Source organism: Canis lupus, chromosome 13 (assembly GCF_048164855.1).
Source record: "Canis lupus baileyi chromosome 13, mCanLup2.hap1, whole genome shotgun sequence".
Lineage (NCBI taxonomy): Eukaryota > Metazoa > Chordata > Mammalia > Carnivora > Canidae > Canis > Canis lupus.
The window spans coordinates 3,080,355-3,107,726 of record NC_132850.1 but is presented as its reverse complement, the minus strand read 5'-3'; the positions used below and the strand labels follow the sequence as shown (position 1 = coordinate 3,107,726).

Here is a 27,372-nt window from a genome sequence, read left to right as displayed (position 1 = left end):
CTGTCCTCACTTGCCCCGAGTGAGCCGGGACAGCTGGCACCAAGCACTGGGGACGCGGGCTCTGGAGGGCTCTGACAGCTCAGCAGTGGCAGCGCGGAGGTGGCAGTGGCCGAGGTGGCACGGGCTATTCTGAGAGTTGGGCCGGGCTGGGGAGCGACACGGGAGGAGGGGAGAGCCCAGGAGAGGACAGTCCTGTGAGGGTGAGGGGAGTGTCCCTAGGGCCCGGTGAGGGGGTGTCCGCCAAAGGCCGTGTCCGCATTCATGGCAGGGAGAGCTGTGTAACGTGCACTGGTCACGGGGAGGGGACAGAACCACTGGGGTAGCGAGGCACGCACTGGGATTGCTTGGGTGTCCAGGTATGAGCTTTGTGATCCAAGTTCGAGTTGAGTGGGTAAAGCCCGCAGCTGTAGGTGCACGAGCCAGCGAGTGTACAGGCATTGGAATGCGAGCGTGTTCGAGTGCATGGGAAGGTGTGAGCAGAAGCAAACGAGCCTGTGTGTAGAACGGGGAGGCACGCAAGGGTAAGCAAGTGGGGGCTTGTTTGTGCAGGAATGAACGTGGGAGAGGTGAGGAGGGCATACAGGGGAGAGCAAGCGTGGGGGAGGGGGGCGGGGTGTGAGAGACCCCGAGGCCAAGGGAACCCTCGGGAGGGTGTGCTTTAGGGACACAAGTCAAGGGATGTAGGCAGGTGCATGTGTGTGTGAGCGAACCAGTGTGCACCGGTGGAGGCCAGTATGTGCATGGTGAGAGCAGGGGGGATGGTGTGAAGCGGAGCAAGGAGGAAGGGAAGATGTGTAGGAGCCCCAGTAACCGTAATAAAAACAGCTAGCATTTACTGAGCACTTACTCTGAGCCTGGTGCTGGCATTTGTGATCTTGTTGAATTTTTTACATATCCTACGAAGTTAGTGCTGTGATGATACTCATTTGTAGATCAGGAAATAGTGGCTTTGCACAGCTAAGTACCTCGCCCATACTCTTCATCACTGTGTTATCCTGCCTCGTAATGAATGTGTGAGCAGGGGCCAAGTAGTGAGTAAAGAATGAGCGTCTGTATTTGTGGTAGGTGTGAGTTTGAGTGTGTGTGTGTGGGAGGCTGAGTGTGCCACACGTGGGTCCCAGAGGAGAGTCCCAGCAGCAGCTGTGGACACTGGGCGGGGCAGGGGCCCGAGCAGAGCCTGAGTCAGCCTCCACGGCATCGCTGCCAATCTGACTTCCCAGCCCTGCAGTGGCAGCCTGTGCCAGGCCCCCCAGCTAAGGGATCCTCCCAGCTCTGGTATGGCCCCCAGCAGGCCCCCGTCTCACACAGCGGGCTGGGCCAAGGCTGGAGACTGGCAAGAGGCCTGCGTGGCCCCTAGGGTACCCGGGGGGCTGCCCCCAGTGTGGGCTCCCCAGGCAGGCAGGGCATAGGAGAAAGTGTGGGAGGGGGTCCAGCAGTGATTTCAGGCCCCTCGTGACTCTAAACAGAACCACCTGGAGGGTGTGTGTATGTGTGTGTGTGTGTGTGTGTGTGCAGAGTGGGGGCAGCCAACAGTTCCCATGCCCACCCCTGCCTTTGGGATGTGACTCAGGCAGATGCCATGCCAGGCATTTGCAAGCTGGGCCTACTTCCACGGGGGGTGGGGGGAGAGCAAGGAGGAGCCCTCCAACCCTGCCCCCACCATCACCCTTGGCCCTACTCCTCAAGGCTTAAGCTGGAAGGAAGGAATTTTTGAGAGCTGGCTGTCTCCCGTGGTGGAGTCTGGCCCCCGAATGCCCAGAGAAAGAGGTAAGCTGCAGCCTCCAGGCTGGTCTCCAGCCTCTCCAGATGCAGTACCACCCTGGCTGGAGAGCCTGGGATCCTGGTCCTGGCCCCTTACCTCTGTATCCTGGCGGGCAAAAGAGAAATGATATACTTAAGGGCCGCAAGGTGTTGCTGGCAGAGCCACAAGTGGAGGGGGGTGGGCAGGCAGGTAACAGAGCTAGTGGTGGGAGCTGGGGCTAGAGAGGGTGTCAGGATGAACTGACGCTTGAGCTGAGCTTTGAGGAATGGGACCATCTCCGATGAGGGCGCTGAGGAGGGGAAAGGGTGTCCCAGGCGAGGGGGGGGGGCAGAGGCTGGCAGGTGGAGCGGTGGCTGGAAACGTAGCCCAGGACCCTGTGGGATGATGATCCAGTCAACCTCGGACTCCTCGGCTAGCCTGTGCAGTGGGGACCTCATCTGTGTCCGTCACCTGCCACTCTGGCAGGAGTGGCCCGAACAGTGCCTGGTGCATTAAAGGTGCTCAGTAAATGTCTGTTAAATCAAAGAGAAGTTTCTCCCCAAACAGGACGAACTTTGGGGCAAGTATGTGTCCAACAGCCCCCGCAGGAGCCTCCCAGAGGCTATAAAACAGCGGTTTGTGAACTGCGATCCGGGTGCATCACCGGGGAACTTGGAGAAACGCAAAGTCTCGCGCCCCAACGCAGGCCTGCTGGGCTGGGGCCCCGCAGTGCTTTAACGAGCTTTCCAGGGTGAGGGTGATTCTGCTGCGGGCCAAACTTTGAGAAGCGGGGCTCTTAAACTCCGGACACAGGTCCCCTAAGAAGGAGCCCGTGAGGAACCCGTGTGCAGATGCGGAAGCTGCAACTGTGGCCCAGTGTGCCCCAAACTCAGATATTCTGGATCCCCCTCCCCTGTCCCCAGCGCAGTCCAGGGCACAAAGGACAGCTCCATCCCGCGCCCTATCGGGTTTCCAAGATTGGAAACCGGGGTCGGGAGCCAGGGGGGCGGGGCACTCCCCGCGGGAGTAGGAGGCGGAGCCAAGCGCCCCGAGCCCCGCCCCTTCCCCGTTGCCCCGGGAAACCCCGGGTTGTAACAATAACCCGCTGACGCGCCGCCGGGAGGGATCCCGCCGAGCCCGTGGGCGGGGCGGCTCGGCCGCGGACCAACGAGAGGGCGCGGGCCCCGCCCCCGCGCGCCCCCCCGCGCCGAGCGGGGGGCGGGGTCGCTCCCGCCGCGCCTCCCCCGCTCCGTAGGCGGCGCTGTGGCGCGCGGGGGCCGCGGCGGGGTCGCCCCGAGCCGGGAGCGCCGCGCCCCCACCCCCGGGCCGCGGGCGGGGCGCCCGGGCGGGCGGAGGGCCGGGGCCGCGGGCGGGCACGCCCCGCCCCCTCCCGCGCCGGGCCCGCCCCCTCCCCGGCCCCCGCCCGTCCCGAGGTGCAGCCGGCGCTGAGCGCGGCGGGCGCGGGAGCTGGCGCTGGAGCCGGAGCGGCGGCGGCGGCGGCGGCGGCGTTCCCGGGGCGGCGGCGGCGGCGGCGGCGGCGGCGCGGGCTCCGGCATGGTGCAATCCGGCCTCGTCCCGGGAGAGCGGGGCCCGCGCGCGGGGCGGGCGCCGGGGGAGCGGCGGCAGCGACGGTGGCGGCGGCGGCTGCAGGCGCAAGCAGGCGGCAGGTGCTAGGAGCGGAGCGGGGCGAGCTGTGTGCCCGCCGGGCCCCGGGGCCGCCGCTGCCTCGCCGCCCCCATCCTCCCCTCGCCTCGGGATTCCCAGCGCGCGCAGCCCCCCGTCTCGGCGTCCCGGCCCATGGCGCCCCGCGGCTGAGCCGGCGCCGCCAGGGACCCCTCCCGCGGGCCTCCCCGGGGCGCGCCGCTCCCGGAGCCGCCCGCCCGCCCTCCGCGGAGCCTCCCTCCCCTCCTCGCCCGAGCCGGGCGGGACCATGGCTGCGAAGCTGCGAGCGCATCAGGTGGACGTGGACCCGGACTTCGCGCCGCAGAGCCGGCCGCGCTCGTGCACCTGGCCGCTGCCGCAGCCCGACCTGGCGGGCGACGAGGACGGAGCGCTGGGCGCGGGGGGCGCCGAGGGCGCCGAGGACTGCGGGCCGGAGCGCAGGGCGACGGCCCCGGCCATGGCCCCGGCGGCGCCGCTGGGCGCGGAGGTCGGGCCGCTGCGGAAAGCCAAGAGCTCGCGGCGGAACGCGTGGGGGAACCTGTCCTACGCCGACCTCATCACCAAAGCCATCGAGAGCGCCCCGGACAAGCGCCTCACGCTCTCGCAGATCTACGACTGGATGGTCCGCTACGTGCCCTACTTCAAGGATAAAGGCGACAGCAACAGCTCGGCCGGCTGGAAGGTGGGAGCGTCCGGCCGCGGAGGGGGGCCGGGGGCGCCGCCGGGGCCTCCGGGGGCGCCGAGGGGAGGGAGGCCCTGGGGCACCCCTCGGGGTCACGGAGTGTGCGCCCGGGAGCAAGGGGCCGGCGGGCGGGGGCGCGCTGCGAGCAGCTGTGTGCGTGCTCTGGGTGCAGGGCGGGAGGTCTGGTGAGGTGACCGGGGACCGCCACTTTGAGGCCCACCCCCCCCCCGGGACGCCGCCACCCCGTGCGTGGCTGCAGAGCAGAGGAACCCATTCCCAGGCTTCTGATGTGTGGGGGCCCCCGCTTAAGCCCCCCGCGAGTTTGCTTTGTGCGTTACTCTTGTTTTACCCTCTCCGCCAGGGCACCCTCCTTAAAGAGCTGGAATAATGGCCTGGGGCCAGTGTCTGCTTTCTCCCCAGATCTCTCCCACTGCCCTCCCTGGAGCTGGCCCCAGGGTAAGGAGTGAGCCCCCGAGCCCCCGCAGCTCTGCGTGTGGTGCCAAGAGTTCACCCTAGGGCACCCGCCAGCCTGGGGTGGGGAACCGGTCAGGTGACCTGGAATCTGAGTTCTCCGTGGGGCAGCTGCTGTCTCCCCCCTGCCTGGATCAGCACGGTGGGCGGCCGGGTGATGACCTCTGCTGGTGTGAGGGCAGGGTGCTGAGGGCTGGGGACCTGTCCCTGCCCACCCCAGGCTGGCTTCCTGAGCCCAGATGCATTGGCGGGGGGAGGGGAGGGGAGGGGCAGGGGCAGGGGCACCCTAGGGAGGCCTCAGTGCCATCCAGTGGAAAGGGGGGAGCCATCTTGGGAGAGTGCAAGGGCCTGACTGGATTGTGGCCTCCAGACCCTCCTCTGGCCATCTTGTTGGGGGAGTGGGGATGGTCGATGCCTTTGCAGGAGAAGGAGGAGGAGGTTTGGGGGGGGTGGGTCTCTGCGAGGGAGGCAGGCCTGGAGGGAGGGGTGGCTGCGGCCAGGGTCAGAGGAAGGAGGTGTGCCTGGGAGGAGGCGAGCCTTGTGAACCCAGATGCTCTGGTCGCCCGGGTGCTGCCTTGTAGGAGCCTCGGTGCTCCGCCAGGTCCCGTGGCTCTCAGGCTTCATGCTGGCATCTTCTGTGTCTCTCTCTGGCCACCATGGGGTGGAGGCACAGGTTGGAGGCGGCCCCATGAGTTTCCTCCCACATCATCTCTCCAGCCTCCTTGAGCTCAGCCCCCACGAGAACACTTGCTCCTCCTAAGTGGGTACTGCCCTTGGGATTTGGTGCCCCCCTGCCTCCCTGTCCCCAAGCACTGTCCCACCTTTCAGTCGCTGTTGTCCTCAAGAGCACAGAGTTCCGATGCCTCTTCCAGGAAGCCTTCCTTGGCCCTCTTGAGCTGACTAAGGACTTCCCTCTTCCCTGGCCCTCTCCTGCCTGTCATAAGGCTCAGTCTTTTGTGTCCTGTTACATTTCCCCTCCCCACCCACCCGTCAGAAGACAGTGGCAGTGGCGGAGCAATCTCTGTGCCCACAGCACCCAGCATAGAGCCTGGCACTGAGAAGCCGCGGTGCCTGTCTGGTGAGAGTGTGAAGAAACGGGTGGCTGGTGCAGAGGATGCCGAGGCTGGGGAGGGTGCCGTGGGCCAGAGTAATCCAGGGAGGGCTTCCTGCAGGAGGTGGAGCCCCACCTGAGCTTGAGGGATCAGGAGTGGTGGGGGAGGATGGCAAGAGGAGACATGAGCTGGAGTTCACTGAGGGTCTCAGGGCCAAGGCAGGGCTTCCAGGGGCTGCTGGGTGGCAGGTGCCAGTCACCTTCAGGCGTCGGTGCCAGGTGTCTCCTTAACGCTCTCAGCAGTCCCCGAGGTGGCTGTCACTGTCACCATTTACAGAGCTGGGCGCTGAGGGGCAGAGCGGAGGAGTGAACTGCCCAAGGTCACACAGTCAGCGGATGGGAAGGCTGGACTCCAGTCCAGGTGTGTCTCCTTCCGAGGCCCCACGGAGCCTCTGCCATAGTGTCCTGCTGGCACTGGGTGTGGGAGGGGGACACAGATGGCTTTAGAACGGGCTGTGGGGTGCAGATCTAAATCCTAGAAGGTGGCTGGGAATGTGCTGGGAGATAATTTGGTCCCCTGAGTTCATTTCTGGGACGATGAGACTGAGGCCGCGAAGGGGAGGGAACTTCTCAGGTTGTTGGTGAGCGGCAGGTGCTGGACGATGGCCCAGGTCTCCTGCCTGCGTGTTGGCAGTGCTTCCCACGGCCCCACGCTGCTGGGGACACACTGGTTCTCCCTGCACCTGGCTCAAGAAGGAAGACGCCCTAGTGGGCTGGGGCATGGGAGAGGGAGCCTGAGGCTCCTGACCTGGGCCCTGGCCGAGACCACCCAGGCACTGGATGAGGGCTGTTGGAGGGGGGCCCTGGCCTTCCCCATCTCATGTGGTCAGTGGCTGTCCTCCTTCTACCCCACCCCCCATCCTTTTTCTCCTCTCATTCCTGCCTCCCCTTCTCCCACCCCACCCCCCCACGCCACCCCACTGCATTCCCATTCAGCATTCAGTCCCTCTGGGGAACCTGGTGGAGGAGGGACCATCCCCAACTCCCAGCTAGCCTGTGCTTTAGCAGAGGCTGTGGTACAGCTCAGGTGCCAGGGCGGGGGCTGGGGCCCATTGTTCCTTCCTCCCTCCCCTCCCCCACACAAGTGTTGCACCCGAATCCCTGGGGCTTAGCAAACCCTGTGTCAGATGGAGGGTGGAGGACCAAAGGGGAAGGCATGGGGCCTGCCTTCAGGATGCATCAGGGCTCCACACCCAGGCTGTGTATTCTACAGGCGGGAAGGGCGGGAGGTGGGGGCCGGGGGGCAAGGAAGGCAGGTTACATCCGCCCCCCCCCCGGGAGCCCGGGCAAATGCTCACAGAGAAAGTGGCACTTGATCTGGGCTGTCTTCGCTGGGGGGTAGAATTTGGGAGAAAGTCTCTCAAGGGATGTTGACTGTAGACGCAAAGGCAAGGGGGTAGAGGGCTGGGCGGCCAGGCCGGAAGCAGCAGCTTCTAGGGACGGCAGGGAGGTGGCATGGGGAGGGCAGAGCGGCCCGGCCGGAAGGGCCCGTGTGCTTGGCTTTTGCCCTGTGGTCCCACCTGTGACGTGGGGAGGTAGAGGTGCGGTGGGTAGGATGGCCGCAGGTGCAGGGCCCCCAAGAGGCTGCAGCCTGCAGAGAGGCCCGCCTTGGTGGGGGGCGCTCCACCAAAGGGGCTGGCCTGCTTCCCTCAGGACACAGGGTCTCCAGGCCCCGGGTGAGGGCTTGGACAGGAGACTTGCCCTCACTCGCCTGTGTCCTCAAAGTGCATCCAGGTGGAGCCTCCGGGCTCCTCCCTGAGGCTCCAGCCCCACCTTCCCTTGCACAGGACTCCTCCAGGAAGCCTTCCCGGCTGCTCTGGGTCCTGGTGCTCCTTCCACTTAGCGCCCCTGGAGTTGTTCTGTCTGCTTTTGTGTTTCCTGGCTGCCAGCTCCCCTGAGAGCTCCCAGGCCAGGCCTGGGCACCTCCCATTCCTGTCCCCAGGCCTGATGGGGGAGGAGCTCAGTGGATGGGGACTTCCCTTCTCCCTCCGGGCCTGGAGCAGCCCCGCGGTTGGGGGATGGGGTGGGGAGGGCTGGTGCTACCCCCATGTGGCCCGGGCTGGCTGGCCGGTGGGTCTTAGGTGGGGTGGAGGGGGGGGGCCGCCCCGGATCCAGAGGCCAGTAGGAGGGTCCTGTTACAGGCAGGCGGAGCAGTGGCTGCGGGTGCAGAGGGCTCCCCCTTCCCTCCTCCCTCCAGCTTGCTCCAGCAGGGCTCCCTCCTCCTCCTTTGTCCTCCGGGGATCCCCAGCCCCAAGGGCTGGTGGGGGTGCGGGAGGAGGCGGTGTGAGCCCCGGTTGGGGGGTGTCCTCACCCCCCGCACTGCACGAGCGGGGGGCTGGCAGCTGCCCGCCTCCTGGGCACGAGCCCGTGCCAGCCGCTCCTGGCACAGTTGCTGGCACGCCCGGCAGACTCCCACGGCCACCTGCTCACACCCACCCACGAGCGCTGGCGCGCTGCGGGCCCTTCCGGCTTCCCGGGCCTCCCGGCGCCCCTCCCCCTCCCCCGCCGCCCGCTCGGGAGCCCCCACCCCGTCCCCTGCTCCCCGGGGCGCCCCCCCCACCCCGGGGCCCCCTCGCCGCAGCCAGGCCGGCCCCCTCCCTGCGCAACTTGGGGAGCTCCGGAGTCTGGGCCTCGGGAGAGGCCCCTGGGGTAGCTGCGGGAGAAGGAGGGCCCGGAGGCAGACAGACAGACGGACAGACAGGGTGAGGGCCCCGCCTGCCACCTGGCGCCGCTCCAGCGGGCCGATGGCGGGCAGCGCCGTGCCAGGCGGTAATTGCAGACAGACTAATTTAAAGAGATGAGACGGTTATTTTTAACTCGTGTTAAGGTAATGAACGGCGCGGGGGGTTTGCGGGTTCGAAAGTTCAGCGCCCCCCAACCCCCACTTTCTGCGGGTTGGGGCCCCCCTCTCTGCACACCCCGAGGACTCCAGCTCCAGGACCCCCTGGAGTTGGGGGCCTCTGCCAGGGACCCGGAGGGCTGAGAGGGTCAGGAGAGGGGCGCCCCCTGGCCCCGCGCAGATCCCTTCACATCCTGGCCACCGGCTCTCGGGGGGTGTAGGAGCATCCCTGTCCTCCAGTTGGAGAAGTGACTTGCCCCGAGGTCCCGTCCCTAGGAAGCGTCTGGCCTGGGAACTGAACGCCTTTCTGACCCCTTGACTCCAACTTTTTCCGCGCCACCGGGGCTGGAGGAGAGGGCTTGTGTTTGGATTTGAGAGGGCACAGGCCTGTTCCTGGCAACCCAGGGTCTTGTCTTTGAGTGGCAGCTGGTGGTGGCCGCCACACGGGGCCGCGGAAGCCTCTCTGTCCCCGTCGTCTGAGGGGCAAGGGGGTGTGGGTACAAGCTTCTGGGGTACGGACCTACTGGGTATATAGCAGGGGGAGCCCCCTCCTTACCTCACTGCCTCCCTTACCTGGTGGGAGGCTCACCAGCAGCCCCTCCCAATTTGCAGCCTGGAAGCCTGCCTCCCAGCTTGGGGGTGGGTACCTGGGAAACAGGTCACATACTGCCCCCCTCCCTTTCCACCTGTGGATCAGGCTTTGGAGGGCTCTAGGGTGGGGAGTCATGGGACCATGCATGACCTTCCGGGCCCAGTTCCTGGCTCACACACCCCTGGTGACTGAGTGCTGCAGCAGGAGTGCCCTTTCTATTAGGCCTCAAAGTTGTGAGCACTTCCTTCCTTCTCCCTGGCAGCGGCCCAGTCCCCCAGGGCATCGCTTCTGTCCCCTGTCTGTCCCCTGTCCCGGTGTATTAGTTCAGGGTTTGGGTCAGCTGGAGCGGTGGGATCCCGAGCGGTGGAGGGGTGCACAGAGCGCCCACAGAGCGCCCATCAGGGTTCTGATCCAGTGTGTGAGCTGGAGCAAGGCTCTCTCCCATTCTGATCCTTGAGGTCCTCATCAGCACCCAAAGGCCCTTCGCGGGATCCCTGGTTCTTTCAGGCCTCCGGCTGACAAGCCCTCTGGTTCGAGAAGCCAGGGGGGTCGGTTAGTTGGGACCTAGGCACGAAGTACTAATAGGACTTCTCAGGGGTGCGGGCCTGTGAATACAGGTGTGGATGGACTAGAACTTGGGTCCTGCTTGGGGAGGCCTACCCTGACCTTGGCAATACCCTGGTGCAAACATACTTTGGACACTATGAAGGGTGTGCTCGTGGCAGTCTCTGGGGTGGGCCCCCAGAGCAGACAGATGGGAGTGCAGGGTGTTGGGTGGGCATTGACTAAGGCTCTGGGGCCTGGGTAGGGCGCTCAGGGGGACAGCTGGATCTGGAGTGCCCCCCCTTCCTCCTGGCACCCTGGTTACCATGGAAACCAACTCCTGTTTGGGAGGGTTTGGCTGTTTGCTGCCTCTCCCCACCCCCCAACCCATATGTGGAGGTGGGAGGGGGGCCAGGTGGCGTGTGGGGGAGGGGCCTCCCACACCCTCCCCCCCCCCAGGGCCTCCCTCTTTGCAGAGAAACCTTTCTGGTCTCTGGGGGGGCGTTGCCTGTTGTGGGAAGGGGAACAGGAATTAAGAGAATTAACGTCTGGGTGCTAGGCTGTTGGGCACTTCACATGCGTACGTTCTTGTTTTACATCCTCCCTGGACCCTGCCAGGTATGTGTTAATAGCCCCATTTTTCAGTTAAGGAAATGGAGGCCAAGAAAGGTGAAGTCACTTGGCCGGGGCAGCATGGCTGGGACGAGGCTGAGGCTGGATTTAGACACCGGCCGGTCTTTCCCATGTTTCTCCCAGCGCTGTGCAGTCTCAGCCCCAAGCACCCCAGCCCGCCTGCCCCAAGGATCCCTCATGCTCCAGAACCCTCTGGGGCTCCTCAGTTTCCCCTGGGAGCCAGCCGAGCTTGAACTGCCCTCCTTCCTGTTTTCCCTGCTGCCTGTAACCTCAGGACCCCCTCACACTGCCACCTTTCCACCCCATACCCCCTGCCGTTGACAGATGCTCATCAAGGTGGCTCCTGACTCCTGGACTGAGCCCTTGGGCCACCCGTCAGAAACTAGGCTGGGGAGACTAAATACAGGCCCACCTCCCAGGTGATTCTGGAACCTACTACATCTCTGAGAATTCCTGCCTTAAATCCTTCGTTGTTGGCAAACCTGGTTGATGTTCAGAGTCACCTAGAAGCTTTAAAATAATACAGGTTTCCAGTTTCCATACCAGATCCTCCGAGGGTCTGATTTTAATAGGACTGTCTACCGATGGACCAGATTCTGAGCCAATGACTCAGATGGCAGTGTCCCGGGCTCCTGTGTGTCCCTCCCTTCTGCTCCCAGTGTAGACCAGCTTCTTCTCTAAGCAGGCTGTCCAGGTGGAGCCCCCCTCCCCTCCCTCTCACTCTTTTTGGGCCCTCCAGAGAATTGAGGGCCAAGGGGTGGACTCCCCAGCCCCAACACCTTCACCCTCCTGTCTTAGGTATGAACACAGCTGGAGGGGCTAGCGCCAGCAGCCAGGGCTGATGCCCCCTGCCACTGGGAGCCTGTGGCTGCAGGAGGACGCGTGCTGGTGTAAATACTCAGCGAGCCTCTGGAACTGGACCAGGAAGGGCCTGCAAGTCACAGCCCCTGTTCTCTGATGTGCACAGTTTGGTGTGTACAGTGTGTGTACAGTGTGGTGCTGTCCCGACAGGGCCCCCTCCAGGGACCTTAGCATGACACTCAAGCGCTTGGCTCCCTGGTCCCAGCGGATCACTCCACTCCTTGCTCTTCTGACCCTCGAATTAGCCACCCTGAACGGTTCTAGCTCAGGATTCAGCCGCCACGTGCCGTTACACACATGCTTTCATCGAACTCTCGCGGCACCCTGTGAGGCTGCTACTGTGATTCCTCTGTTTTAGGAAGAAATAAGGCTGGAGAAAGTGGCTTTCGTTGTATCCTGCTGTAAGTGACAGAAATAAAACTCCCCGGGCTACTCCTCCCTAGCCCAGTGTTCAGGCCAGGCCAATCCAAGCTCACACACACACACACACACACACACACACACCCCTCACCCCCCCTACACCATGTCCCCCCCAAACCATCCCACCATCCCCATCATTGTCTCTCTCTGCTCCCTCTTAAGAATGTGGCCCTGAGGCTTCCAGCCTGGGGGATGCTCCAGGGGTACCTGGCTCAGACCGGCATGCTTGGGTGCTATGCCGTGGTGTTCTGTGGTATACTCCCCTCTTCTGCACCCCCCTCTGCAGGCCCAAGGCTGATGACAACTTCCCCCATGCACTTCCATCCAGGCTTACACCTGTTAACCCCCCACTGCGGTGCTGCTCAGAGGAACCAGTCTGGCTCCCTGACCTCTCGAGTGACCCACAGGTCAAGCGGGGGAGATAAGATGAGGCCTCGTGAATTTGATTCGGGATAAAGATTGCTCAGGGTCACGAGGGGAGGCCAAATAATGAGCTCTGGGTATGTGGAGGTGGGGAGGGGAACCAGACAAAGGAGGTCAGAGCCTCAGGACTCTTTAGGAGCCCCCTGGGGTCTGGTTCTGTTGGTCAGAGCACAGCAGGACCTGAGGCTGGGGCCAGAGAGGAATGGTCTTGAATATCCAGCCAGGGGAGTGGCACTACTAGCTGGGGAATGACAGAGGCAGACAGATCATTCAGGCCTGGTGTGGACAAAGGGGAAAGAGTGGCTTTGGCCACCCAGATGCTGGGGACCAGGGAAGAAGGTGGGTCTGAGGGGGTAGAGGCCCAAAGAGTCCAAGAAGCAGGCCTGAGGTGCCCTGCAGGAACCTTTGGTACCTAGGGGATCTCAGAGGTGAGACGGTGGTGTGGTGAGGAGTCCTGGAGGCAGCAGGGAGGAGCAAACCTAGCTCTGCCGCTCACCATCTACGTGGCCTTTGGCCACTGAGCCTGTCTTCTCCTCTACAAAATGGGATAATAATAGTTCTCATGCCCAGGCTTTGTTGTGAGAGTAACAGGAGAGATCCGTGTAATAAGGTCCCCAAGAAATCCTGGCAGACACCCTTAGGGCTATAGGTTGCTCTGGGAAAGGAAAGGAATCCCTTCCCTGTTGGGGTGTAGGGTGGGTATCCTGGGTCCTGATCCTTGAGAGACACAGGCGTGTGTGTGTGTGTGTGTGTGTGTGTGTGTGTGTGTGTGTGTTGGGGGAGGGTGTCCTTCCTCTAATGCCTCCCTTACCCTCCCCAAGGTGGCGGCTCTTCAGGATGTCCAAGCTTCCACCTGCCTCTAGCTTGGCCCACTGTTTTCTGGCCTCCAGAGCCTTCCTCGTGGCCTTGGGAGGCCAGCAGGCAGGTTTAAGACTCACTATTTTCACAGATGAAGGCAGTGGTTTGCTCAAGGTCACCCTTGAACCCAGGGCCACCTGCTCCTGGACGCGGGCGTCTCTTTGCCCACGAGGAGGCTGTGTGACCTTGGACATGGCCCTTCCCTCTCTGGCTCTGAGTCCCATCTAGAGATCCCCTCCCCCAACACTCTGGGAAGCAGTGTTGCCTCCTCCACCCCGTCTGTCCCCTCCCCCTGTCCTCTGCTGGCCTTGCCGGCTCTGTAACCTGAGCTGGGGCTGTGGGGGAAGGGGGCTTGCCCTCTGCCAGAGGCACCTGCCAGCTGAGCAGATGTGAGGGGATGGAGGCCCCCTCCCCCCAGGGGATCTCAGGCTCTTAGCGCAGCTAGGCTGGGGCTTGGGCATGCAGGGCTCCGCACACCCAGCCCTGGCCTCTGGCCTCTACACCCAGAGCTTACCCTGAGCACTTGTTCATTTTTCAGCGGACGTTCATGCTCCAACATGTCCTGCAAGGACCTCTCAGTATCCAGAAGACAGATGGCAGATGAGGGCTGGTGCCCCGGTCTGGGTGGGCTGCCTTGGGCTCCTGGAGCCCCTTGGCATGGGGATAGAGGGCCAAGGGCAGCCCCTGGGGGTGAGGCCAGTGTCTGTGCTGGTGGCCATGCCCCCGGGAGAGCAGATGGTTCTCTTGGCGCTGTGCCCACTCTTCCTCTTTCCCCCAGGAGCCAGCCTACAGGGCTGGGGCACAGCTGCTGGGCCCTCCCCAGAGCTGGGCCCAGGGCAGGGCTGGGTGAGGTCACCGCAGCTGCTCCCAGGGCCTGGGGCAGGGGTGTTAGGGAGGTGCTGCATGCGGAGGGAAGGACAGGGTTCACACTGAGGAGAGATAGGGAGAGGCCGGAATGGCTTTGCATTTAGGGATCCCCTTTAATCTTGGATGAGGGAGGAAAGAATCTTTGGAGGACTCAATGAGCCAGGGTGGACAGCCTCACCCCCCTCCCACCCCCTAGAGCTGCTGTCAGGCCTGGCTCCTCCTCAGAGGCATCTCCGGGTGGGAGGCAGAGGAAAGGCCTTGGGTGTGACTCCCTTTCCCCACCACTAACTTACATCATGCAGCCTGGGGCAGCTCCATCTGTCTCCTGGAGCCTCAGTTTCCCAGCAGTGAAATAGGCACACTAAGCCAACTCAGAGAATTGTTAAAAAGACGGTAAGGTTTGAAGTGTCGTCGTGCCAGCGCAGCGCATAGCACGTAGGGAGTGTTCAGTAAATGGTAGTTGGTACTTTTCCTTCCTTTACTGAATTCTCCCCGGGAGCCTGGAAGTGCTGAGGAGCAGCAGGGAGGTGGCCGAGGCAGCAGGATTGGGAGCCCGAGGCAGGAGGCGAGGCCGGGAGCTCTGGCCTGAGGTTTTGGGGACCAGGAACCGCACGGGGCCCACGTGGCTCAGGGCTGCCCGGAGCCCCAGCCTGTGCTCCAAGGGCTGCCCCGCCGAGTTCAAGTGCGGAGGCCCACTCGTACCCAGTGTCATACCCGGTGTCGCACCCCGTGTCGCTCTGGGTCGTGGATATGTTTCTGCAGCAGCGCTGAGGTGGGAGCCACCACCTTTGGGACTTGGAGAGGGAAGTAGAGAGACATCACAGAGTTTGCCTCGGTGGAGCAGCAGGAACTGGTCAAGCCGAGAAGTGGGGGGCAGCGGGAGCAGAGTGCGGAAGGCAGGCAGTGTAAGACCCCCCCGGGTGGCTGGAGCCCGGGGAGGGGGCTGAAGGGCATGGGGCTGATGAGGCCGTAGAGCCTCAGGGCTCCTCTGTGTCAGTCTGGAGTTGGACCTGAGCCCCCAGGAGACGAGGAGCCATGGGGTTTGAGTAGAGGTGAGCTTCGACTTCTGCTGCTGCTTTGCCTGTACCCAGCCGAGGTGTGCGGGCTCTGCTCTCTCTGGGGTGGCGGTGTGGGATGTCAGGGCCTGTCCTTGACCTCATGCCTTGCTTTGGACATTTGGTTCCTCTTGGCCCCTGGCTGCCTGCTTCTGTTCCACTGCTGACCCCAAGCCCAGTCACCTATGGACACCTGTTGCCTGATGCCCCCGCCTGCCCTTCTGCTCCTCCTCCACTACAGACCCTGGTGCCAAGGATTTGCACATGGCCTCAGGCCTCTCCAGGTCACCCCCTTCTGCCAGGAAGCCTGCCTGGACTGAGCATCCCAGCTTTAGCCCAGGTGGCAGAGCAAGGGACCCTCAGAGAGACCGTGGCTCTGAGACAGGCGTGTCTGTCTGGCCAGCCTGGGACTCCAGAGTGGGGTGTGGGGTACGGGGTGGGACAGGGGCTGCTCCCGGGGCTCTGAGTCAGGGAGAGGATGAGATTCATGACATGCAGGATCCCATCTGGGTCCCAGCCCTCCCCATGAATATTGTTACCCTCTTTTACAGGGGAGGCCCAAGGTCACATGAATGAAGTTGGGATTCCAGCCCAGCTCTCAACCTTTCTTCATGCAGGGAGAGAGGAACAGAGGGAGGGAGAGGGCAAACAGGAGCCATGGAGGAGATCAGAGAACTCACATAGGCCCAGAGGTGGTCTCTGCCCAGGGATCATCACCACCCTTGGGTAGGCAAGGTCAGCTTCCTAGGGGAGGGGCTGAGCCAAACCTCAGATAATGATGGAACCTGGAGAGGTTCCCATACCCAGCTCTGGGCTTGGATGCGTGCAAGTCCTAGGACTGAACTGTAAGGTCCTGGGATTCCCCGGATGTCAGGAAGGCCAGGAGGTAGCATAGGACTCGTGGTGGGTGGGGGACACAAGACTTGGGTCTCCTGTCTCTGCTGAAAGCCAGGAAGCTTGGGCTTGAGAACCAAGGCAAGGATGGCCGCTGAGGTGGGCGGGATCGGGTCCCCTGCCACCCAGGTGGAGCGGGTGGGGAGCGCCCTGGCTTTGGAACCCGACAGCTTGGAGACCCCGACCTGCCTCCAGGACTTCCCAGCTTCATCACCTTGGTAGTCCTTCTACCCTCCCAAGCCCACTTCCCCACTTTGTCAAATAGCAGCGCTGCTTTGCAGGGTGGTTATCGGGACTGAAAGAAGAAATGTGTCTGAAGGACCCAGCCGGCGGGGCCTGGCGTGTGGTAGGTGGTGCCCTTCTGCTGCCTTGGTATTTGAAGCCCGTGCCCGCGGTGTGCTAGAGCTGGCGGCCTTGGCTCGGAAGAGCTGGTCCTGCACACTTCTTCCCAGTTCTGTACTCGGTGACGTCATGCTGGCAGCTAAAAATTGGCTGCGATGGGAGTATCCATGCCGCAGAAATCAGCAAAAGCTACAGATCAAATCAGGTGGGATCTTTTCCCTCCTGGAGAGCTGGAGGAAATCAGTCCTGTGGGCCCTTCTGAGCCTTAGAGGGGACAGAATGGGAAGTGGAGTAATGGTCGGGCACTGGCTGTGCTGAACAACCTAGGACTCGGGGTCCCTGGGCCCTTGCGGGACTAGAACTCGGGGTCCCTGGGCCCTTGCGGGGCGGGCGGAGATCAGATACAGCCTTAGCGCCAGGCAGCCCTCTGTAGGCAGGGGGAAGGAGCGGTGAGACCACTCTTCTCTCTAGGTCTTCCCTCCCCCCCCCACCCCCCTGCACCCCCCCCACCCCCCCCCACCCCCCGCCAGTCCCTGGGACTCTGGCGGGCTCTGGCCTGGAGGAGGGCGAGCTATCAGGGAATGGAGCTGTGCGAGGAGGAGAAATGAGGTTGTAGTGGAAGATAAACGAGGTTGTACTGTCAGGGAATGAGGTGGTACTTGGAGGCAAGGTGAGGCTGCATTATTAGATAGATGAGGTTGTCCTGTCAGGGGATGAAGAGTACTTGTAGGAGAGATGACGTCCTGCCGGACCGGCCGGGTTACACCGTCAGAGAACACAGCCCACCACCGGCAGAAGGAGAGACTCCGACTTGGAGGATAAATGAGGGTGTCCTGCTGGATAGATGAGGGGGCCCGTCAGGTGAATGGAGTGCTGTTAGCAAATGAGGTTGTACTTGCTGGATAAATGGGACTGGGGTGCTGGATAAATGGGGTTGTGCTGTCAGATGAATGCATTACTGCTCGTGGGCGAAGGGTGTCCTGGGAATAAATGAGAGCGTCCTGCTGGATAGATGAGCTGCCACCACCAAATGGATCAGACCCTGTCCGTGAGGGAGGCACCGTCAGCAAGGAGGAGGTGGCTGTCTCCCCGCCGGGGCTCCCCCCTGGCCCCGGCGGGACGGGCTCTCGGAAACCTTGGCCCCAGCGAGCCCTGGATCACCCAAGCCTATCTGGGCAGCGGGAGGAGCCGGGCGGGGTGTGCAGGTGTGCAGGTGCACATTCCCCCCGTGAGGCCTTGCTCACCTCTCACGGAACCCCGGAGCCTCCTCTGCGCTGCTGTCTGTGGATCGGGCTGCTCCCCACTTCCTTCCACCCCATGCCCGGCTCTCATTCTGTGTTTGCTTCTCTCAGCCCAGTGTGGGGAAGCTAGTCGGCCCAGTTTTCTTTAATTGTCCCTGCACCCAGTCTCACCCCCCTTCTCTCTCTGTTTCAGTCAATCAGTGAACATTTATTAGATGCCTCGTGTGTATCGAACACCTGGGGTACAGTCAAAAGTGGACAAAAATCCCTCACAAAACTAAATAAAATTACATATTTACATATAACTCTATATTAATTTCTTAATATATATATATATATATACAAGCGATCTGTTAATTAAGAAAGTGATCATTGCTTTAGAAAAGTGGAGAGCAGGTAAGGGGGCCAAGAAATGGCAGGGAGGAGGAGCAAATGGTGATAGTGGTCGGGATGGGTAAAGGATCCCATCTGAACACAGCCTGGAGAGTGATGAGAGATTGATTGGGTATCTGGGTGAACAGTGTTCCCCTGAGGCAGAGGCCCCAGGGTGGGACCGCGCCCAGCAGGTTCAAGGAACTAGAGGGAGGAATCAAGCAGATCAAGCGGGACAGCGTTAGGGGAGGAGTCTGAGAGGTCGTGGAGGGGCTTGTGGGTTAGGGCAAGGCCTTCCTTCTTTACTCCGAGATGGGGAGCATCAGAGGGGTCCGGCAAGACTAGACTCTATCCAAGTTATTTAAAGGGCCACTCTGACTGCTGGGTGGTGGAGGGCTGTGGAGACACAAGAGTGGAAGCAGGTAGCTGTTTGAGGAAATAGAGGTTCAAAGCATCCTGCCCCAGAGTTGAGCTGCTCATGGGGTGCTGGAGCCAAAACCGGAATCCAGATCCAACCCAGAGCCCATGCACTTTACCCTGCACCAGCCTCCTCTCCCCCGGTGGCTGAGCCCCACGGGCCCAGCCTCCCTAGCCCCGGGTTCTGAGCGAGAGCGGGGTGGGCACGGATGTCCACTGCTGTGCCTTCCCTCTGCTCCGTGATGGTCCCCCTCCCAAATCAGCGAGGTCCGTGTCCCCCCCCCCCCCCGCTGTTAACCTGCTCCAGGCCTGCGGGGAGGTGTGGGAGGTATGAGGCTCCAGAAGCCAGGCCCAGCTCTGGGCACAGGGGAGCCCGGGCATGCCGGGGCTGTGGCTGTGGTGGCGGGTTGCTAGGCGACTCTAAGAGGGAGCCCTGGTTACTGCTGCCTGGCAGAGGCGGCTCCCTTCTCTGCCTCCCTCACCTCCTCCGTGGCCTCTGGCCTCCCAGGAGGCCTCGTGGGTGAGTTGTGATCTGTGCTTGCCACTGGGTTCTTGGCTGGGAGCTCTGATTGGTACCAGGTGGCTGGGCCCCAAGGAGCCTGACTGGGCTGCAGGGCCAGGACTTCCCTCAGGGGCCACAGCCTTGGTGCACACCTGGTGCTCAGCCTGGGCTCCGCAGTCAGGGGCCTAGGTCTTTATCCAACTCTGGGCTCCCTCCCTGGGTGACGGCAGCCTTCTAGGCCTTGACTGCCCATCCATCTGGCCTGCAGCCTCCCTCCACGGGGGCCTGGTTTCCTGTGAGAGCGCCAGGGGTGCTGAGCCAGCCCAGCTCCAGGCACCCTGCCCCCGCTCCCTGATGGCTTGAGTGTGACACTCCATTTTGCATTAGATTCCATTTGTGAACAGACTTCCACTACCTTAAAAAAAAAAAAAAAAAAGTTTGGGGGTCTGGATGGCTCAGTCCGTTAAGCTTCTACCTTTGTTTGGCTCAGGTCATGATTCCAGGGTCCTGGGATTGAGCCTGGGCAGGAGGCATCCGGCTCCCTACTCAGTGGGGAGTCTGCTTGTCCTTCTCTTTCTCTGCCCCTTCCTGCCCCCCCAAGTCATGCTCTCTCCCTCTCTCTCTCAAATAAAAATCTTTACACTTGATCTTACCCAAAAGGCCAAGAAGCAATCAAATAAAAATCTTAAAAAAAAAAGAGAAAAGTTTGAAAACCTGTGGACTGAATGAGTTCAAGAACTTTCAGTGTCATATATGAAAAAGTCACAGAGTACAGTTGGCACATCTCATCAGTGTCCAGGTGAGGAAACAGGCTCAGGTGAGGCTTGGTGGGGTGAGAAGAGCACCACACCAGGGGTCAGGTGGCCCGTGCTCAAATCCCTGCTCTGCTTCCAGGTCCTGGGCAACCTTGGGGGAGTCCTTTCTTCTGAGTGACCTGCTGTGGTTCCAGGCTGGGGCTCCAGCTCCCAGGGGTACCCGACCAGGCAGGAACACAGTGGGGAAGAGTGCAAACCCTCATAGGTGCAGAGCATGCGCTCTTGGTACAAATCATCTAAAACAGTATTTGTATATTCAGAAAGCTTAGATGCGCTAAGAGGTACAATGCGAAATCCCCCTGAATGCTAAAAATGAAGCCCAAGACTTAATAGGAAATTTTGACCTTGCACCATGCCCCTGGTCTTCTCATGCTGCCAACTTCTAGGGATAGTTTACATGGAAAGTTTGAGAAGCACTAGGGTACTGGCTTCCTAAGATTCTTTGGAAATTCCCGGACTCGTTTCTCTCTCCCGTGGCAGTATGTGACGTCCTGTAGACTTGGGTGAGAGTCACCTGAAATCAGTACGTGGCCCTGCCATTTGAACTGTGGGACTGGCAGCTTGCTTAACCTCTCTGAGCCTTACTCTCCTCATCTTGAGATGGGGATCGCAATCCCTGACTTGTATGGAGTTTGATAGAATGCGGGAGATAAAGTACTTCTAACACCTAGGGCCGAACAAGCAGGTACTGAGTGGGTGCTGGCACTTGGCGGTGTCCTTCCCTCTCTCTCCCCCCGCTCGCCCCGCGCCCCCCAGCACTCAGGCTGGCACATAGTGACACTGATGAAGAGGTGTTGCCTGCCCGACCTCCAGCTGGAGAAGCTGGGAGGTGGAGCCTCTGTGAAGCCAGACAGTCCCATGAGGAGAACGGAGGCCCCCGAGGCCTCTGAACACAGGTGTGCAGGAGGGGCTAGGGAGCCAGGTGCAGGGGCAGGAGTGGGAAGGGGGTATCCACTGGAGGGAGCACCACTCCCTGGGGCTTCCTCTCCCCCTCTTCACAGGGTCCCAGGAGAAGCCAGGCAGGGCAATGCTGGGAGGGGCCTTGGAGCTGTCACCTCCCAAGACCAGAAAGTGCCAGCGATAGGGAGGGAGGGAGTGGTGCCTGAAGAATCAGGTCCCAGGAGCTGGGAGCGTGAGTGGGGAAGGAGCCCTCCTTCTGGTGACTTGGTGGAAGGAGGCAGGAGGGAGGGCCCTCACTGGTCAGTGGTTATGGGGCTTGGTGGACAAACAGGTTAAGAGTAGGTCCGAGAGCTGGGTGGATCTGGAGTGGTACCTGGCATCGCTGCCTGTGGGACCCTGGGCAAATTACATCATGCCTCTGGGCCTCTGTTCCCCGGTACAGTGAGATGGGGTGATGCCAGCTTCCCAGACTTGCTGGTGCCTAGCACAGTTATACTCGGGTCACGACATTAAGGAGGTAGAGACAGAGCAGGTCTGCTGGGTGATCTAACAGTGTGGTCTTCTGGCCAGAGTGAGGCCTTTAACCGGTGTTTATGAGCACCTGGTGCATCCACCTAACAGGTGCCCACACACATCACCCCAGGCAGTGATCTAACAGCCTTCTGAGGCCGTTACTGAATGGTGCCTGTTTTGGTCAGCGTCGTTCACTGAGGCACAGGCTCACGGAGATGGAGTCAATGGCCATGGTCACATAGCTGGGTGGCTGCAAAGAGCCAGGCATCCCGCCCAGCCCTTCCGATAGCCCAGCCCATGCTCCTTCCACAGCAGTACCTGAGTCGGGAGGTCAAGGCCCCCAGGCGGCAGGCCCCAGAGATGGGGCAGGGCAGGTGCAGCCCCCAAGTCCTCATTGAGGTGCTTGTGGGGAGCCAGGTTGCAGGAGCTATGGCCCCCTCCCCCCTGCTCCCCTAACCCCGCCTTCTTGGCAAAAGCAGGCTTCGACACGGGGAGCATTAGAGACTGGAGCAGCAGAAATTTAGAAAGCGTGGACAGGACTGGGAGAGGTGGGGCCCAGGGAGGGACGAGCAACAGCAGAAGGGGCCGCACGTAGCCCTGGGCAAGCCGCCTCACCCCTCTGAGCCTTGGTCTTCTGGTTGTAAATGGGGATTATGCCACCTGATGGGGACTTTGTGAAGCTTCTATCAGAAGGAGGCTTTGGGGGCAAAGCTCCTCCGCTTCAGGTGGTTGAGGGGAGCACAGGCTGGGAGCTGGGCGGGCCTGAAGGTGGGCACTGAGCAGAGGTGGGGCCTGAGGTCCCCGTGGCTGATGGATGTGCTTTGAGGGGCTTGCTGGGAATCTAGGCTTCTATAGTTCTGACAGGCGCTCACAAGACTTGGGGGAAATTTCAGAAGAGTTTCGGGCCTGTCCCCACCTTGGGGACCCCCAGCCTTTTCTGCTTTCCCCGGCCAGGCCCTCCCAGCAAAGGGTTAACAGTCTTCTCTACCTGCAGTTGCATTTTAAAGACACGAAATTAAAGCAGGTAATTTATTCTCCCCACACACGAAAGAGCAATTAGTTCTAAACAGGGCTTAATCAGTCACCGCGAGATTGATTTCTGGAGCCCTGGGTTTTCGGGCTCCTGGCGCCATGCCAGGCTGGGGAGGGAGGGGGGCAGACAAATGAGCCGCAGCGGCAGGAGCCCTTACATAATCTGCTGGGGGGCCCTGGCAGCCTGGCTAGCCTCAGGCGGGGCTGGGCTGGGGAGAGGGGGCCCTGCTGCAGCTCCTGGGGAGTAGCCCTCCCGTTGTGCCACGCCTTCTGGGGACAGGCCAGGCCCAAAGCTGCAGCCCCACCCTCTGGGCCGCGTGTGTGTGTGTGTGTGTGTGTGTGTGTGTGTGTGTGTGTGTGTTGGGGAAGAGTGGAGCGGTGCTGGGGTAGAAGGTGGGTATTCCTGTCCAACCTTTACTTACACCTGTCCTCCCCCTCTTCACCCCATTCACCCTCCATCGTATGTTTCCTCCCATTGCCCCTTCTCCTTCCTCTTCTCTTTTTTTTCTCTGTTTTCTGCCCCTCGTCCTTCCATCGCTTCCTCTTCTTTCCTCCTGGCCTCCTCGCCCCCCCCTCCCCCCCCCCCCGTGTCCTTGTCTCTGGCCACAGAACTCCATCCGGCACAACCTGTCGCTGCACACCCGGTTCATCCGCGTGCAGAACGAGGGCACGGGCAAGAGCTCCTGGTGGATGCTGAACCCCGAGGGCGGAAAGACGGGCAAGACCCCGCGCCGGCGGGCCGTGTCCATGGACAACGGGGCCAAGTTCCTGCGCATCAAGGGCAAGGCGAGCAAGAAGAAGCAGCTGCAGGCGCCGGAGAGGAGCCCCGAGGACAGCCCCCCGGGCGCGCCGGCCCCGGGGCCCGTGCCCGCCGCCGCCAAGTGGGCCACCAGCCCGGCCTCGCACGCCAGCGACGACTACGAGGCGTGGGCCGACTTCCGCGGCGGCGGGAGGCCCCTGCTCGGGGAGGCGGCCGAGCTGGAGGACGACGAGGCCCTGGAGGCCCTGGCGCCGTCGTCGCCGCTCATGTACCCGAGCCCGGCGAGCGCGCTGTCGCCCGCGCTGGGAGCGCGCTGCCCCGGGGAGCTGCCGCGCCTGGCCGAGCTGGGGGGCGCGCTGGGGCTGCACGGCGGCGGCGCGGGGCTGCCCGAGGCCCTGCTGGACGGCGCGCAGGACGCGTACGGGCCGCGGGCCCGGGCCGGGACGCCCGCCTACTTCGGCGGCTGCAAGGGCGGCGCCTACGGGGGCGCGGGCGCGGGCGGGGGCGGGGGCGGGGGCGCGGGCGGGGCCTTCGGGCCGCCGGCGCTGGGCGCGCTGCGCCGCCTGCCCATGCAGACCATCCAGGAGAACAAGCAGGCCAGCTTCGCGCCCGCCGCCGCGCCCTTCCGCCCGGGGGCGCTGCCCGCGCTGCTGCCGCCGCCCGCGCCCAGGCCCGGCCCGGTGCTCGGCGCGCCCGGGGAGCTGGCGCTGGCGGGCGCGGCCGCCTACCCCGGCCCCGGCAAGGGCGCCGCCCCGTACGCGCCGCCGGCGCCCTCGCGCAGTGCCTTAGCCCACCCCATCAGCCTTATGACGCTGCCCGGCGAGGCGGGCGCCGCGGGCCTGGCGCCCCCGAGCCACGCCGCCGCCTTCGGGGCCCCGCCCGCCGGCCTCCTGCTGGACGCGCTGCCCGGGCCCTACGCGGCGGCCGCCGGGCCGCTGGGGGCCGCGCCCGACCGCTTCCCGGCCGACCTGGACCTCGACATGTTCAGCGGGAGCCTCGAGTGCGACGTCGAGTCCATCATCCTCAACGACTTCATGGACAGCGACGAGATGGACTTCAACTTCGACTCGGCCCTGCCCCCGCCGCCGCCCGGCCTGGCCGGGGCCCCGCCCCCCAACCAGAGCTGGGTGCCGGGCTGAGCGGCCTCCGCGCCCCCGGGCGCCCCCGCCCCGCCCCGCCCCGCCCCCGTCGAGGGCTCGTCTTCCCGTCCCGACCCCCTGCGCCCCACCCCGACCTCGGCCCCGCCCCGCCCCGCGGGAGGCCCCTGGGGGGGGCGCTGGAGGAGGGCGCTGGGGCACCTGCCGCTCCCGCCCACTCCTGAGACCCGGGCCCCGCGGGCTTGGGGCCGGTGGCGGTGGGACGAGCCAGGTGGGCGCCGACCAGGAGGGGCGGCACGGGGCTGGGGCGCCTCCGAGCCTCCAGGCTTCATCTGCGCGCCCTCGCCGCGGCCCACCGCCAGCCCATCCCCAGCTGACCCCTTCCCGCCCTCCCAGCCTCACCCCCCCGGAGCCAGGAACCGCCTCCCGTCCCTGGAAGCACTCACACCTACCTGTTGGCTGTTCACCCCCAGCTGTTTCCCTTCAGCCCTGAAACCACCCTTAGGGTCCCCACTCCCAGGGCTCAGCCCCCCCCACTTCCCAGCCCTGCAGGCCCCAGCTGCCCCTCTCCTCTCAGGTTGGAGGCAATCCCCCTTCCCATCCCCGCCCCCCCCACCCCAGTACTGGTCTCAGCCTCTCCAGCAGGCCTCAGCTCCGGACCCCCCCCCCAGCAACACCCCTGTCTCCGCCCCAGTCCTGCCTCCTCCCCCGTATTTATAAGTGTCCGGTCGGGGCGGGCTGTGGGCGCGGCGTCCCCGGCGCATATCGTAGGCAGTGTACCGTGGCCGTGCCGTCAGCGTGTGCGTGTGCGTGTGTGCCGTGTCGAGGCCGTGTAGAGTGCATTGTACAGCATATTTTCATGAATAAAATTGTTTTAAATATTTCCCGCGCCTTGGGCTGGGGGGTGGGGGGCCGGTGGTTGGCAGAGGAGGGGCATTGGCGGGGACCGCGCGTGGTGGGAGGGTGGGTGTTCCCGGGGCCTGAGCCCCTATTGTGGCTTTTGTGTCTGAGTATACGTCGGCGTTGCCTGATGCCTGTCTGCTCAACACACGCTGGTTAAGCGCCCACCGGGTTCTGGACGCTGGCGATGTGCCTGTGTGGAGCTCTGCACCTGTTTCTGGGAACATATGCATGCAGGAAGTTTCTGGTTTGGGGGAAATTCTGTCCTGAATACATAAGCCTCAGGTTGGGAGAGGAGGCACAGATACTCACTGGGAACCCGCTAGCGGCAGGGCCTGCGTTAGGTATGAGTTTTGTTCCCATTGTACAGATGAGAAAACAGGGTCAGAGACAGAAAATGGCTTGGGAAGGTGGGATGGTGGTGGTGGTAATGGAAGGGAGGCCTTCGAAGGCACACAGACTTCTCTTTGACTCCATTCCCTGCCATTTGCTAGCTCTGTGACCATGGGCAAGTTTTCAACCTCTTCACTTTCCTGGTCTAGACCACAGGATAGTAGCGCCCATTGCATGGACCTCTGCTGAGGAGTAAATGAACAGAGGTGTGCAAAGTGCTCACCCCTGCACTCATTCATTCATTCATTCACCCAGGAAAGGTTTAGTGGGCACCTTTAAGTGCCAAGGTCTCGTACCAAGCATGGGGCTGCCAGACAGAGCATCAGAGGCACGATCTCTGTCTCAAGGAACTTAGAGGCTCGAGGGGGACACAGGTGAGTAAACCGGTGATGATCGATCAGAGCTGTCACGGAGGAGACAGGCTGCTGTGGGAATGAATGACATGCCGCGCCCATTCCAGGCTCCAGGAGTCAGGGAAGGTACCTGGAGGGGGTGCTGTCTTAGCTTTGAAGGGTGAGTTGGGTTTGGGAAGGGGAGGGATTCAGACAGAGAGGGAATGGCATGTTGAGAGGCCCAGGGTGGAGATCCTGTGGGTTCCAAGAACCAAAAGCAGTTTAGTGTGGCCAGAGCAAAGAGCTGGAGAGATTACTGATGACAGGGAGGCAAATGGGCCGGAAGCAGGAGAGGGTCAGCGGCCAGGCCAGAGGTGTCGGTGGTGACTCAAACCAGGAGGGGTTGGGGAGGGCAGTGGGGCAGGAGGGGAAAGGATGAGTTCCCATAGATTTTGGATACAGAATCACTGGGACTGCTTTGGGGTTAGACATAGGGTGAGGGACAGGGAAGAATGAAGTGATGCCTGGTTTCTAGTTGGGCGCCTGGATGGACAGGGCCATTCCCTGAGAAGGAAGGAGAACATCGAGGCAGGAGGAGCCCTGGGGACAATGGGACGCTCAGCCTCAGACAGGCTCCATTTGAGTTAGATTTTATGGAACCCTTGGGATTTCGGAGGGCTGCTCAGCGGTATGTCTACGGTGTGGATGGCAGTCCCTGGCACTTGGCAGCGCGGTGGCCTGGAGAAGCCCAGCCGGATCACGCAGTCAGAAGCCCTGGAGAGGGAAGTTCAAGAATCGGGGGCACAGAGGTTGTCATGGAGGTGTTAGGAGTGGCTTAGGGAGCGTGCTGAGTGGGAAGAGCAGGGCGACCTGGGTCTGCTCCGGTGAACACCTAAGAACACGTTGGCACAGGAAGAGGAACCCACTGGCTGAGAAGGAGCAGCCGAAGGGTGAGGAGGAGGAAAACCAGAACACTGAGCTCTTAAGAGTTTGTGAAAAGAACGCGGTCCTAGAAATAACACCTAGTGCTTTTACCTTTCGGAGCCTCCCTTTCTTGGGCTGGAAGTTGGGGGCAGTAGTAGCACCTGTCTCAGATCTGTTTTGAGGAGTGAACGGGATCGGAATTATTCTCGGAGGTCACACTTCTGGCCAGGGGCGGAGCCGAGGTTCTTGCCCAGACTGTGTACCTCCAATGCCCAGGCTCTCCCGTGGGCCCCGCTGCCTCTGGGGACGTGGCTGTGAGCAGGGCAGCAAAGGAGCCTGGAGCCAGCAGGACCCACACAGGTCCTGGGCTCAGCGGTGGGAGGGAGGACCTCACTGTGGGGTGTGGTAGCTGTCCGTGCTGGGTGGGGAGCATATAGAGGCTGATGGACTATCCCCTGGGACAGATGCCCCAGCCCCACCCCACAGCCAGACTCCAGGACAGCCCAGCTGGGTCTGGGCTCCATATGGGCTGCAAAGCTGCCCCCACCCTGAGCTGATGGAGGGTGGGCTGTCGGTATGCGTGTGCAGGTCTGTGTGTGTCCATGTAGCCCCATATGCATTTGTCTGTGTGGCCCCATGTGCGTGAGCACTGGGAAGGGGGCCTGCTGGATGATGGTTGGGGTCTCCCTGTCTGTGCACATGCCTGAGTGAGCATGTGTGTGTGTGTGTGTGTGTGTGTGTGTGTTGGGAATAATAGCGTATCCACCTCCGAGTGTGCCCACATGTGCGCCCGGGGCTGGGGAGTCTGTGCCTGTGTGAGTTGTGTGTACTGCATGCTTCCTCTCTGGGTGTGTCTGCTGTCTTGGCGCACACCTCTCTCTGGGTGCACCAGAGCTGGTGTTCCCCTGCCAGGAGTGGCTGCTGGGCCGCTCTGCGGGGGGAGGGGGAGCAGGGAAGCAGAGGGACACTCCCAGCCCTGGGCCCGGGCCAGGCTCCGAGCCGGGAGCAGCGAGACCACCTCAGCGTAGAGACAGCTCTGCTAGGCTCAGGCCAGTGGTAGTTCCAGAGACGGCGTCTGTCTCGCTGGACCCCATCAGGAGAAAGGGGACAACACCCCTACAGCTGGGGGGCTGCAGCTGGCCCTTCCCTGCCAGCCTTGGAGCCCAGCAGACGCGCCCCC

At 62.6% G+C, this 27,372-nt stretch overlaps 1 protein-coding gene and 1 long non-coding RNA gene across 2 annotated transcripts; both read left to right on the top strand.

Annotated features, from left to right (window-relative positions):
- The first annotated feature begins 3,312 nt into the window (after nt 1-3,312).
- Nucleotides 3,313-24,526, top strand: FOXO6 (forkhead box O6). The gene is made up of 2 exons (XM_072771666.1): nt 3,313-4,085; nt 22,396-24,526. Exons 1-2 carry the CDS (start codon nt 3,672-3,674, stop codon nt 23,683-23,685), a joined length of 1,704 nt encoding a protein of 567 aa, XP_072627767.1. The 5' UTR covers nt 3,313-3,671; the 3' UTR covers nt 23,686-24,526.
- LOC140602336 (uncharacterized) lies at nt 4,553-11,110 on the top strand. The gene is made up of 3 exons (XR_012005284.1): nt 4,553-6,028; nt 10,599-10,693; nt 11,073-11,110. It is a non-coding gene; the product is annotated as an uncharacterized lncRNA (long non-coding RNA).
- Nucleotides 24,527-27,372: the final 2,846 nt, after the last annotated feature.

Coding starts and splice junctions, on each gene's coding strand:
- FOXO6 (XM_072771666.1), top strand. CDS start 3,672: ATGGCTGCGAAGCTGCGAGCGCATCAGGTGGACGTGGACCCGGACTTC. Junction 4,086..22,395: donor ACAGCTCGGCCGGCTGGAAG/GTGGGAGCGTCC, acceptor CTCTGGCCACAG/AACTCCATCCGGCACAACCT.